This window comes from Boleophthalmus pectinirostris, unplaced genomic scaffold (genome assembly GCF_026225935.1).
Source record: "Boleophthalmus pectinirostris isolate CB_2022bp ecotype Guang Dong unplaced genomic scaffold, ASM2622593v1 HiC_scaffold_2748, whole genome shotgun sequence".
Lineage (NCBI taxonomy): Eukaryota > Metazoa > Chordata > Actinopteri > Gobiiformes > Gobiidae > Boleophthalmus > Boleophthalmus pectinirostris.
Window position 1 is genome coordinate 1 of NW_026571270.1, and position 12,713 is coordinate 12,713.

The 12,713-nt window shown below is 39.4% G+C and overlaps 2 protein-coding genes across 5 annotated transcripts; both read left to right on the plus strand.

Moving 5' to 3' along the window:
* Positions 1-1,204: 1,204 nt before the first annotated feature.
* Positions 1,205-8,216, plus strand: LOC129410850 (tubulin alpha chain-like). Of its 3 annotated transcripts, XM_055159781.1 has the most exons (5): positions 1,233-1,776; positions 2,194-2,383; positions 4,033-4,083; positions 7,872-7,935; positions 7,998-8,216. In XM_055159781.1, the coding sequence occupies exons 1-4, from the start codon at positions 1,742-1,744 to the stop codon at positions 7,896-7,898; spliced, it is 303 nt and encodes a 100-aa protein (XP_055015756.1). In that variant the 5' UTR covers positions 1,233-1,741; the 3' UTR covers positions 7,899-7,935; positions 7,998-8,216. The 3 variants fall into 3 exon arrangements, with proteins under 3 accessions (XP_055015755.1, XP_055015753.1, XP_055015756.1); XM_055159780.1 differs by lacking the exon at positions 7,872-7,935 and having other exon boundaries at positions 1,205-1,776; positions 2,218-2,383; XM_055159778.1 differs by lacking the exon at positions 7,872-7,935 and having other exon boundaries at positions 1,228-1,776.
* A 2,278-nt stretch (positions 8,217-10,494) lies between these two features.
* On the plus strand, positions 10,495-12,672 carry LOC129410849 (tubulin alpha chain-like). Of its 2 annotated transcripts, none has more exons than XM_055159777.1 (2): positions 10,495-11,403; positions 11,846-12,672. In XM_055159777.1, exons 1-2 carry the CDS (start codon positions 11,369-11,371, stop codon positions 12,057-12,059), a joined length of 249 nt encoding a protein of 82 aa, XP_055015752.1. In that variant the 5' UTR covers positions 10,495-11,368; the 3' UTR covers positions 12,060-12,672. The 2 variants fall into 2 exon arrangements, with proteins under 2 accessions (XP_055015752.1, XP_055015751.1); XM_055159776.1 differs by having other exon boundaries at positions 10,749-11,403; positions 11,822-12,672.
* The last annotated feature ends 41 nt before the right edge of the window (positions 12,673-12,713 follow it).

Here is a 12,713-nt window from a genome sequence, read left to right on the forward strand (position 1 = left end):
TATTATTCCAATCTATAATCCATGTTTGATGAGTGTTTAAAAGGATAAAACGCGTTGTTTTTTTGTGTGTGTTTTTTTTGTGACGTAGCGTCAGTGCAATGCCCTCTCCTCCCTTCAGGGGGCGCAAGTGTCTTCTCAGTGCGGTCCTGAAAATGCTGTGCAGCGCACGTGATGTTAAAGATTAAAAGACTTCGAAATATAATAGCTGCTCTAAAAATCATTAGAGGAAGAAATGAGAATAAAAGAAGAATTTACAAAATGACTGAAATCTGCATTGACAAACGAAAACAAGGTTCACATTTCAGAACATGTTTGTATGTTTTGCTTGTTTGTACAGATCTAAACAGTGTTATCAGGTTTTATGCAGAATAAGACAGGAAATTTTGTTGTTTGTGGAGGAAATTATGGTACTTCAAAAACAGTTTATCAGTAGTATCAGTTCAAATGTAGTAGTATCAATAGAAGTAAAATTGTGATTTCAACCAAAACAATCAACCAAAAAGTTAATTTCCACCACTGTTTGCTGACGTGTTGCACCTCACTAACTGTATATTTGTATATTTACAAATGTATAACAATGCAAACTGTAAACAAACACATTTCAAACTGTAAACAAACACATTTCAAACTGTAAACAAACACATTTCAAACTGTAAACAAACACATTTCAAACTGTAAACAAACACATTTCAAACTGTAAACAAACACACTTCAAACTGTAAACAAACACACTTCAAACTGTAAACACACACACTTCAAACTGTAAACACACACACTTCAAACTGTAAACACACACACTTCAAACTGTAAACACACACACTGCAAACTGTAAAAACACTTTTTTCTATTGTCCTTGTTCTTTGTGCCAATCATTATAACAGTCCCTAAACATTTCTTCTTCCACTGAGTCCACCGCGGACACATCGCTCTCCGGTTCCGACAGCTCCTGGTCCGAGGTGTCACTCAGCCTTCTAGTACATATTTCCGCAGCTTCCAAGGCTGAAAACCGCGTCTTCTCTGTTCGTTTAGCCATAACTTCGAAACAAAGGCAAAGCACCAACATGCACGGAGTATGTACTGGAGTATGTACTGTACTATACTGTACTGATGTACTGTGTACAGTAAACACCTCAAACTGTATATATAAACTCTTTTTTTGACTGCCCATTGGCTGTTAGGTAAAGCGTCACTAGTGCGTAACGCGTAACCATTGGCTGCGTAAAAGACGCACGCTTTACGCACACAGTCCCTTTGTGTTTGCGCCTGCGGTTACGCATGATACAGGCGGCGCAGGTATACAGAAAACCATGGCTTGTGATATGTCATTGTGTTCATTGGCTCGTTGACTGTAAGGGAAAATATCACTCCGCGCCTGTAATCAAGTTTGGGTGATTGTGCACGAGGGGAAGTGGGGAGTAAACTTTCTGAGTTCTGTACCACTGATTGGCGGTGTGGGGCTTTAGTAACCGAAAACTTGCACTCTATTGGCTGACCAAAGTGCCAATTAAATGCTAACTCTTTCGTTTAGCATAGACAGTAGCGTTATCGTGCTCAGTAAATATCTTAGCCCTGAAATCGCCAGAAGAAATGCAAAAAAAAGTGACGGATCACTTTTCACGTTTGGAATACTTTGGAATACTTTCCGGCATAGAGGAACTAATTCATTTTGTGGACATATTTTCTTCACTGGATTATATTCTCTGGACCTGTACGGACCAAATGAGACCAACTTTCTGGGGATATGTGGATGTTTGACAGAATGAGAGCCCTCAAAAGGTAAGAACAGTCCAAATCCTTTGCACGTGCTTTTCTGTAAAACAGCTCCGTACATGTGTCTCTCTGCACTCAGAAAGCGCGAGCAGACACACAGTCAGCAACGTATCGAAGCACAAATGCGTATTTAACGATGATTTGTAGAAGAAATTCCACGCTTTCCGTTGCGTTCGGGACAAGTGTGAGGCCTTGTGCACAGTGTACAAAGCGGCACATATGTTACGGTGTCCAGTGGGAAGAAGAAATGTTTAGGGACTGTTATAATGATTGGCACAAAGAACAAGGACAATAGAAAAAAGTGTTTTTACAGTTTGCAGTGTGTTTGTTTACAGTTTGCAGTGTGTGTGTTTACAGTTTGAAGTGTGTTTGTTTACAGTTTGAAGTGTGTTTGTTTACAGTTTGAAGTGTGTTTGTTTACAGTTTGAAATGTGTTTGCATGTTGAGCAACACCACAGCCATCGCTGAGGCCTGGGCTCGACTGGACCACAAGTTTGACCTGATGTACGCCAAGAGGGCCTTCGTGCACTGGTACGTGGGCGAGGGCATGGAGGAGGGAGAGTTCTCCGAGGCCAGAGAGGACATGGCTGCTCTGGAGAAGGATTATGAAGAGGTGGGTTTGGACAGCGTCGATGGAGAAGAAGAGGGAGAAGAAAATTAAATAGCTGTTGCAAAGTTTTGTATTGTATTGTTGTTAACTGGTTTTAATTAAAAGTTTGATTGCATTTTAAAAGCTCTTTTGTAACACAAATGCAAATGTTATAAATAAATACATATTATTATTAGGCCAATAGTGTTTAATTGAGGTAACTCACTTTAACTTTCACTTATTTAACCTCTGCGTAACAGAGTATGAATTCCTGGGGTTCCATGTTTTTCATCTGTTTAATAAGAACTGAACCAAACAACTCTTCAATATTTCAGTCAGTGTTGGGCATGGAAATATAATAAGATCCATGGTGTTGGGTTTCTAAGAGGTGGGTTTGGACAGCGTCGATGGAGAAGAAGAGGGAGAAGAAAATTAAATAGCTGTTGCAAAGTTTTGTATTGTTGTTAACTGGTTTTAATTAAAAGTTTGAGAAGAGGAGGGAGAAGAATATTAAACACAATGAAATTTGACTTTATGCAAAATGTAGCTAACTAAAGTATTTCCCTTTAGCTGTTGCAAAGTGGCAAATGGAGCTATTGTTTCAAAACATAAACATCTTACATATTTCTTATTAAATACATGCATTTGTAATTAATAAAATACATAATTTTATACACTCTGACGTTGGGACAGGTTGTGTGTCGTTCAGTGAGGGTGAATATTCTGCACAGATTCCACTGTCACCTGTGGAAGTGTCAGATCTTGTGCGTGTTGTAAGTTTCATTCTGGTGGTTTTGTAGCGCTCACAGCAGCAAGAGCCGAGATGGATTCTCAAAAATCATAATTTTCTTCATAAATTCAACATGCTGCACAAAGTGACTGTAATGTTTGAGCATTTGTGGAGCTTTGTGATTTTCTTTACTGGTTTTAATCAAAAGTTTGATTGCATTTTAAAAGCTCTTTTGTAACGCAAATGTTATAAATAAATGAATAAATACATATATTATTATTAGGCCAATAGTGTTTAATTGAGGTAACTCACTTTAACTTTTCACTTATTTAACCTATTTCAGTCAGTGTTGGGCATGGAAATATAATAAGATCCATGGTGTTGGGTTTCTAAGTGTGCACATGCGTGTAGCCCATGTGGTCTTATTGTTTTGTTAATTTCACCAAAATCCTGTTTTATTTCTTTATGGGTTTGTGTCTTAGATTATTTTGACTGGTTATACCAGATGCTTTTATTTTGGTGGTGCCACTCCTTTCTGTGGAGACGCGCCTCGCCCCCTCATTTGCTCTGAAGAGAGTGAGGGAGGTAAGCAGCAGATTTGTTCCTCTGATTTATATATAAAATTTTTGTTTTTGTTAACTTTATTTGGACATTGTGGTTTATAAGGCCTTTGCCATTGTTCCTGTTTGTTAAATGTGTTTCAAGTATTGTTTTTTTATTCAAATACAGCACCTCAAAAAGTACTACTAGCATGTAAGTTTAAGCTAGCAAGCGCGGTCTCATGTGTCTGTTCCACCCTTTATTTCTCTGCAGATGTGTGTGTGTGTGGAGCTCTGACATCTGAGGCTGTGTCTTGATTTTTTTTTGTGTGTTTCACACAGGTATGTGAGTGTTGTATTGTTATTATTGTTATATTATCACTAATACTGAATGTTATTTTTAGTTCTCCGAGGCCAGAGAGGACATGGCTGCTCTGGAGAAGGATTATGAAGAGGTGGGTTTGGACAGCGTCGATGGAGAAGAAGAGGGAGAAGAAAATTAAATAGCTGTTGCAAAGTTTTGTATTGTATTGTTGTTAACTGGTTTTAATTAAAAGTTTGATTGCATTTTAAAAGCTCTTTTGTAACGCAAATGTTATAAATAAATGAATAAATACATATTATTATTAGGCCAATAGTGTTTAATTGAGGTAACTCACTTTAACTTTTCACTTATTTAACCTATTTCAGTCAGTGTTGGGCATGGAAATATAATAAGATCCATGGTGTTGGGTTTCTAAGTGTGCACATGCGTGTAGCCCATGTGGTCTTATTGTTTTGTTAATTTCACCAAAATCCTGTTTTATTTCTTTATGGGTTTGTGTCTTAGATTATTTTGACTGGTTATACCAGATGCTTTTATTTTGGTGGTGCCACTCCTTTCTGTGGAGACGCGCCTCGCCCCCTCATTTGCTCTGAAGAGAGTGAGGGAGGTAAGCAGCAGATTTGTTCCTCTGATTTATATATAAAATTTTTGTTTTTGTTAACTTTATTTGGACATTGTGGTTTATAAGGCCTTTGCCATTGTTCCTGTTTGTTAAATGTGTTTCAAGTATTGTTTTTTTATTCAAATACAGCACCTCAAAAAGTACTACTAGCATGTAAGTTTAAGCTAGCAAGCGCGGTCTCATGTGTCTGTTCCACCCTTTATTTCTCTGCAGATGTGTGTGTGGAGCTCTGACATCTGAGGCTGTGTCTTGATTTTTTTTTGTGTGTTTCACACAGGTATGTGAGTGTTGTATTGTTATTATTGTTATATTATCACTAATACTGAATGTTATTTTTTCCTATTTATTGCAAGTGGTAAAAATTATTATGACACCTGTTATTTTTGCTCTGAAGAGAGTGAGGGAGATGTGTGTGTGGAGCTCTGACATCTGAGGCTGTGTCTTGATTTTTTGTGTGTGTTTCACACAGGTATTAAATCCTCTCCTGAATGTCAAACCCCCGTGTGCAGCTCATTTCACCCACATAACACAACGCAGATAATCGGACGGTTCAAGCACCCCGGTTACATGCGCAATGGTGTCCCTCTACGGCTCCAGTTTAACGCATGCGCACTCCCCTCTCCTCCTGCACCTGCTCCCTCCCTGCGTCCACATGCGTCTCTTGTGCGTCGTGAGCGTCTCTCCGCTGAAGCTCCCTGTTTCCCGGACTCCTCGGTGTTTCTTCCCGGTCTTGGAGCACCATGGCGGTCAGCGGGTTCCAGAAGCTCACCGTGGCTGCGGTGGTGGCGTTGTGTGCGGCTCTGATCCTGCCAAAGATGCTGCTGCGGAGAGAGCCCTCGGAGGAACAAGGTACGGGCCACTGATCATTGTTAGTCCTGGTCTAAACCACTTTTAGACCTGGTTTAGACCGGGTTTAGTCCTGATTTGGGTTAGACCTGGTTTAGACCGAGATTATAGAGTTCTGCTAAGGAGAGCCGATATACCCGGGTTGAGACCTGCTTTAGACCTGGTGTAGTTCTGGTTTACACTGGGTTTAGGGGGTCTGTAAGGAGAAGGATCATGGGTCGCCATAATCTATATTATTCCAATCTATAATCCATGTTTGATGAGTGTTTAAAAGGATAAAACGCGTTGTTTTTTTGTGTGTGTTTTTTTTGTGACGTAGCGTCAGTGCAATGCCCTCTCCTCCCTTCAGGGGGCGCAAGTGTCTTCTCAGTGCGGTCCTGAAAATGCTGTGCAGCGCACGTGATGTTAAAGATTAAAAGACTTCGAAACATAATAGCTGCTCTAAAAATCATTAGAGGAAGAAATGAGAATAAAAGAAGAATTTACAAAATGACTGAAATCTGCATTGACAAACGAAAACAAGGTTCACATTTCAGAACATGTTTGTATGTTTTGCTTGTTTGTACAGATCTAAACAGTGTTATCAGGTTTTATGCAGAATAAGACAGGAAATTTTGTTGTTTGTGGAGGAAATTATGGTACTTCAAAAACAGTTTATCAGTAGTATCAGTTCAAATGTAGTAGTATCAATAGAAGTAAAATTGTGATTTCAACCAAAACAATCAACCAAAAAAGTTAATTTCCACCACTGTTTGCTGACGTGTTGCACCTCACTAACTGTATATTTGTATATTTACAAATGTATAACAATGCAAACTGTAAACAAACACATTTCAAACTGTAAACAAACACATTTCAAACTGTAAACAAACACATTTCAAACTGTAAACAAACACACATTTCAACTGTAAACAAACACATTTCAAACTGTAAACAAACACACTTCAAACAAAACTGTAAACAACACACTTCAAACTGTAAACACACACACTTCAAACTGTAAACACACACACTTCAAACTGTAAACACACACACTGCAAACTGTAAACACACACACTGCAAACTGTAAAAACACTTTTTTCTATTGTCCTTGTTCTTTGTGCCAATCATTATAACAGTCCCTAAACATTTCTTCTTCCACTGAGTCCACCGCGGACACATCGCTCTCCGGTTCCGACAGCTCCTGGTCCGAGGTGTCACTCAGCCTTCTAGTACATATTTCCGCAGCTTCCAAGGCTGAAAACCGCGTCTTCTCTGTTCGTTTAGCCATAACTTCGAAACAAAGGCAAAGCACCAACATGCACGGAGTATGTACTGGAGTATGTACTGTACTATACTGTACTGATGTACTGTGTACAGTAAACACCTCAAACTGTATATATAAACTCTTTTTTTGACTGCCCATTGGCTATTAGGTAAAGCGTCACTAGTGCGTAACGCGTAACCATTGGCTGCGTAAAAGACGCACGCTTTACGCACACAGTCCCTTTTGTGTTTGCGCCTGCGGTTACGCATGATACAGGCGGCGCAGGTATACAGAAAACCATGGCTTGTGATATGTCATTGTGTTCATTGGCTCGTTGACTGTAAGGGAAAATATCACTCCACGCCTGTAATTCAAGTTTGGGTGATTGTGCACCTGTGGGAAGTGTCAGATCTTGTGCGTGTTGTAAGTTTCATTCTGGTGGTTTTGTAACAAATGCAACGGCAAAGAGCCGAGATGGATTCTCAAAAATCATAATTTTCTTCATAAATTCAACATGCTGCACAAAGTGACTGTAAATGTTTGAGCAGTTTGTGGAGCTTTGTGACAGTTTTCTTTGACATGGTTTTTACATCAAAAGTTTGATTGGCATTTTAAAAGCTCTTTTGTAACGCAAATGCTTATAAATAAATGAATAAATACATATTATTATTAGGCCAATAGTGTTTTAATTGAGGTAACTCACTTTAACTTTTCACTTATTTAACCTATTTCAGTCAGTGTTGGCATGGAAATATAATAAGATCCATGGTGTTGGGTTTCTAAGTGTGCACAATGCGTGTAGCCCATGTGGTCTTATTGTTTGTTAATTTCACCAAAATCCTGTTTTATTTCTTTATGGGTTTGTGTCTTAGATTATTTTGACTGGTTATACCAGATGCTTTTATTTTGGTGGTGCCACTCCTTTCTGTGGAGACGCGCCTCGCCCCCTCATTTGCTCTGAAGAGAGTGAGGGAGGTAAGCAGCAGATTTGTTCCTCTGATTTATATATAAAATTTTTGTTTTTTGTTAACTTTATTTGGACATTGTGGTTTATAAGGCCTTTGCCATTGTTCCTGTTTGTTAAATGTGTTTCAAGTATTGTTTTTTTATTCAAATACAGCACCTCAAAAAGTACTACTAGCATGTAAGTTTAAGCTAGCAAGCGCGGTCTCATGTGTCTGTTCCACCCTTTATTTCTCTGCAGATGTGTGTGTGGAGCTCTGACATCTGAGGCTGTGTCTTGATTTTTTTTTGTGTGTTTCACACAGGTATGTGAGTGTTGTATTGTTATTATTGTTATATTATCACTAATACTGAATGTTATTTTTAGTTCTCCGAGGCCAGAGAGGACATGGCTGCTCTGGAGAAGGATTATGAAGAGGTGGGTTTGGACAGCGTCGATGGAGAAGAAGAGGGAGAAGAAAATTAAATAGCTGTTGCAAAGTTTTGTATTGTATTGTTGTTAACTGGTTTTAATCAAAAGTTTGATTGCATTTTAAAAGCTCTTTTGTAACGCAAATGTTATAAATAAATGAATAAATACATATTATTATTAGGCCAATAGTGTTTAATTGAGGTAACTCACTTTAACTTTTCACTTATTTAACCTATTTCAGTCAGTGTTGGGCATGGAAATATAATAAGATCCATGGTGTTGGGTTTCTAAGTGTGCACATGCGTGTAGCCCATGTGGTCTTATTGTTTTGTTAATTTCACCAAAATCCTGTTTTATTTCTTTATGGGTTTGTGTCTTAGATTATTTTGACTGGTTATACCAGATGCTTTTATTTTGGTGGTGCCACTCCTTTCTGTGGAGACGCGCCTCGCCCCCTCATTTGCTCTGAAGAGAGTGAGGGAGGTAAGCAGCAGATTTGTTCCTCTGATTTATATATAAAATTTTTGTTTTTGTTAACTTTATTTGGACATTGTGGTTTATAAGGCCTTTGCCATTGTTCCTGTTTGTTAAATGTGTTTCAAGTATTGTTTTTTTATTCAAATACAGCACCTCAAAAAGTACTACTAGCATGTAAGTTTAAGCTAGCAAGCGCGGTCTCATGTGTCTGTTCCACCCTTTATTTCTCTGCAGATGTGTGTGTGGAGCTCTGACATCTGAGGCTGTGTCTTGATTTTTTTTTTGTGTGTTTCACACAGGTATGTGAGTGTTGTATTGTTATTATTGTTATATTATCACTAATACTGAATGTTATTTTTTCCTATTTATTGCAAGTGGTAAAAATTATTATGACACCTGTTATTTTTTTGCTCTGAAGAGAGTGAGGGAGATGTGTGTGTGGAGCTCTGACATCTGAGGCTGTGTCTTGATTTTTTTGTGTGTGTTTCACACAGGTATTAAATCCTCTCCTGAATGTCAAACCCCCGTGTGCAGCTCATTTCACCCACATAACACAACGCAGATAATCGGACGGTTCAAGCACCCCGGTTACATGCGCAATGGTGTCCCTCTACGGCTCCAGTTTAACGCATGCGCACTCCCCTCTCCTCCTGCACCTGCTCCCTCCCTGCGTCCACATGCGTCTCTTGTGCGTCGTGAGCGTCTCTCCGCTGAAGCTCCCTGTTTCCCGGACTCCTCGGTGTTTCTTCCCGGTCTTGGAGCACCATGGCGGTCAGCGGGTTCCAGAAGCTCACCGTGGCTGCGGTGGTGGCGTTGTGTGCGGCTCTGATCCTGCCAAAGATGCTGCTGCGGAGAGAGCCCTCGGAGGAACAAGGTACGGGCCACTGATCATTGTTAGTCCTGGTCTAAACCACTTTTAGACCTGGTTTAGACCGGGTTTAGTCCTGATTTGGGTTAGACCTGGTTTAGACCGAGATTATAGAGTTCTGCTAAGGAGAGCCGATATACCCGGGTTGAGACCTGCTTTAGACCTGGTGTAGTTCTGGTTTACACTGGGTTTAGGGGGTCTGTAAGGAGAAGGATCATGGGTCGCCATAATCTATATTATTCCAATCTATAATCCATGTTTGATGAGTGTTTAAAAGGATAAAACGCGTTGTTTTTTTTGTGTGTGTTTTTTTTGTGACGTAGCGTCAGTGCAATGCCCTCTCCTCCCTTCAGGGGGCGCAAGTGTCTTCTCAGTGCGGTCCTGAAAATGCTGTGCAGCGCACGTGATGTTAAAGATTAAAAGACTTCGAAACATAATAGCTGCTCTAAAAATCATTAGAGGAAGAAATGAGAATAAAAGAAGAATTTACAAAATGACTGAAATCTGCATTGACAAACGAAAACAAGGTTCACATTTCAGAACATGTTTGTATGTTTTGCTTGTTTGTACAGATCTAAACAGTGTTATCAGGTTTTATGCAGAATAAGACAGGAAATTTTGTTGTTTGTGGAGGAAATTATGGTACTTCAAAAAACAGTTTATCAGTAGTATCAGTTCAAATGTAGTAGTATCAATAGAAGTAAAATTGTGATTTCAACCAAAACAATCAACCAAAAAGTTAATTTCCACCACTGTTTGCTGACGTGTTGCACCTCACTAACTGTATATTTGTATATTTACAAATGTATAACAATGCAAACTGTAAACAAACACATTTCAAACTGTAAACAAACACAATTTCAAACTGTAACAAACACATTCAAACTGTAAACAAACACATTTTCAAACTGTAAACAAACACATTTCAAACTGTAAACAAACACACTTCAAACTGTAAAACAAACACACTTCAAACTGTAAACACACACACTTCAAACTGTAAACACACACACTTCAAACTGTAAACACACACACTGCAAACTGTAAACACACACACACTGCAAACTGTAAAAACACTTTTTTCTATTGTCCTTGTTCTTTGTGCCAATCATTATAAACAGTCCCTAAACATTTCTTCTTCCACTGAGTCCACCGCGGACACATCGCTCTCCGGTTCCGACAGCTCCTGGTCCGAGGTGTCACTCAGCCTTCTAGTACATATTTCCGCAGCTTCCAAGGCTGAAAACCGCGTCTTCTCTGTTCGTTTAGCCATAACTTCGAAACAAAGGCAAAGCACCAACATGCACGGAGTATGTACTGGAGTATGTACTGTACTATACTGTACTGATGTACTGTGTACAGTAAACACCTCAAACTGTATATATAAACTCTTTTTTTGACTGCCCATTGGCTATTAGGTAAAGCGTCACTAGTGCGTAACGCGTAACCATTGGCTGCGTAAAAGACGCACGCTTTACGCACACAGTCCCTTTGTGTTTGCGCCTGCGGTTACGCATGATACAGGCGGCGCAGGTATACAGAAAACCATGGCTTGTGATATGTCATTGTGTTCATTGGCTCGTTGACTGTAAGGGAAAATATCACTCCGCGCCTGTAATCAAGTTTGGGTGATTGTGCACGAGGGGAAGTGGGGAGTAAACTTTCTGAGTTCTGTACCACTGATTGGCAGTGTGGGGCTTTAGTAACCGAAAACTTGCACTCTATTGGCTGACCAAAGTGCCAATTAAATGCTAACTCTTTCGTTTAGCATAGACAGTAGCGTTATCGTGCTCAGTAAATATCTTAGCCCTGAAATCGCCAGAAGAAATGCAAAAAAAAGTGACGGATCACTTTTCACGTTTGGAATACTTTGGAATACTTTCCGGCATAGAGGAACTAATTCATTTTGTGGACATATTTTCTTCACTGGATTATATTCTCTGGACCTGTACGGACCAAATGAGACCAACTTTCTGGGGATATGTGGATGTTTGACAGAATGAGAGCCCTCAAAAGGTAAGAACAGTCCAAATCCTTTGCACGTGCTTTTCTGTAAAACGGCTCCGTACATGTGTCTCTCTGCACTCAGAAAGCGCGAGCAGACACACAGTCAGCAACGTATCGAAGCACAAATGCGTATTTAACGATGATTTGTAGAAGAAATTCCACGCTTTCCGTTGCGTTCGGGACAAGTGTGAGGCCTTGTGCACAGTGTACAAAGCGGCACATATGTTACGGTGTCCAGTGGGAAGAAGAAATGTTTAGGGACTGTTATAATGATTGGCACAAAGAACAAGGACAATAGAAAAAAGTGTTTTTACAGTTTGCAGTGTGTTTTGTTTACAGTTTGCAGTGTGTGTGTTTACAGTTTGAAGTGTGTTTGTTTACAGTTTGAAGTGTGTTTGTTTACAGTTTGAAGTGTGTTTGTTTACAGTTTGAAATGTGTTTGCATGTTGAGCAACACCACAGCCATCGCTGAGGCCTGGGCTCGACTGGACCACAAGTTTGACCTGATGTACGCCAAGAGGGCCTTCGTGCACTGGTACGTGGGCGAGGGCATGGAGGAGGGAGAGTTCTCCGAGGCCAGAGAGGACATGGCTGCTCTGGAGAAGGATTATGAAGAGGTGGGTTTGGACAGCGTCGATGGAGAAGAAGAGGGAGAAGAAAATTAAATAGCTGTTGCAAAGTTTTGTATTGTATTGTTGTTAACTGGTTTTAATTAAAAGTTTGATTGCATTTTAAAAGCTCTTTTGTAACACAAATGCAAATGTTATAAATAAATACATATTATTATTAGGCCAATAGTGTTTAATTGAGGTAACTCACTTTAACTTTCACTTATTTAACCTCTGCGTAACAGAGTATGAATTCCTGGGGTTCCATGTTTTTCATCTGTTTAATAAGAACTGAACCAAACAACTCTTCAATATTTCAGTCAGTGTTGGGCATGGAAATATAATAAGATCCATGGTGTTGGGTTTCTAAGAGGTGGGTTTGGACAGCGTCGATGGAGAAGAAGAGGGAGAAGAAAATTAAATAGCTGTTGCAAAGTTTTGTATTGTTGTTAACTGGTTTTAATTAAAAGTTTGAGAAGAGGAGGGAGAAGAATATTAAACACAATGAAATTTGACTTTATGCAAAATGTAGCTAACTAAAGTATTTCCCTTTAGCTGTTGCAAAGTGGCAAATGGAGCTATTGTTTCAAAACATAAACATCTTACATATTTCTTATTAAATACATGCATTTGTAATTAATAAAATACATAATTTTATACACTCTGACGTTGGGACAGGTTATGTGTCGTTCAGTGAGGGTGAATATTCTG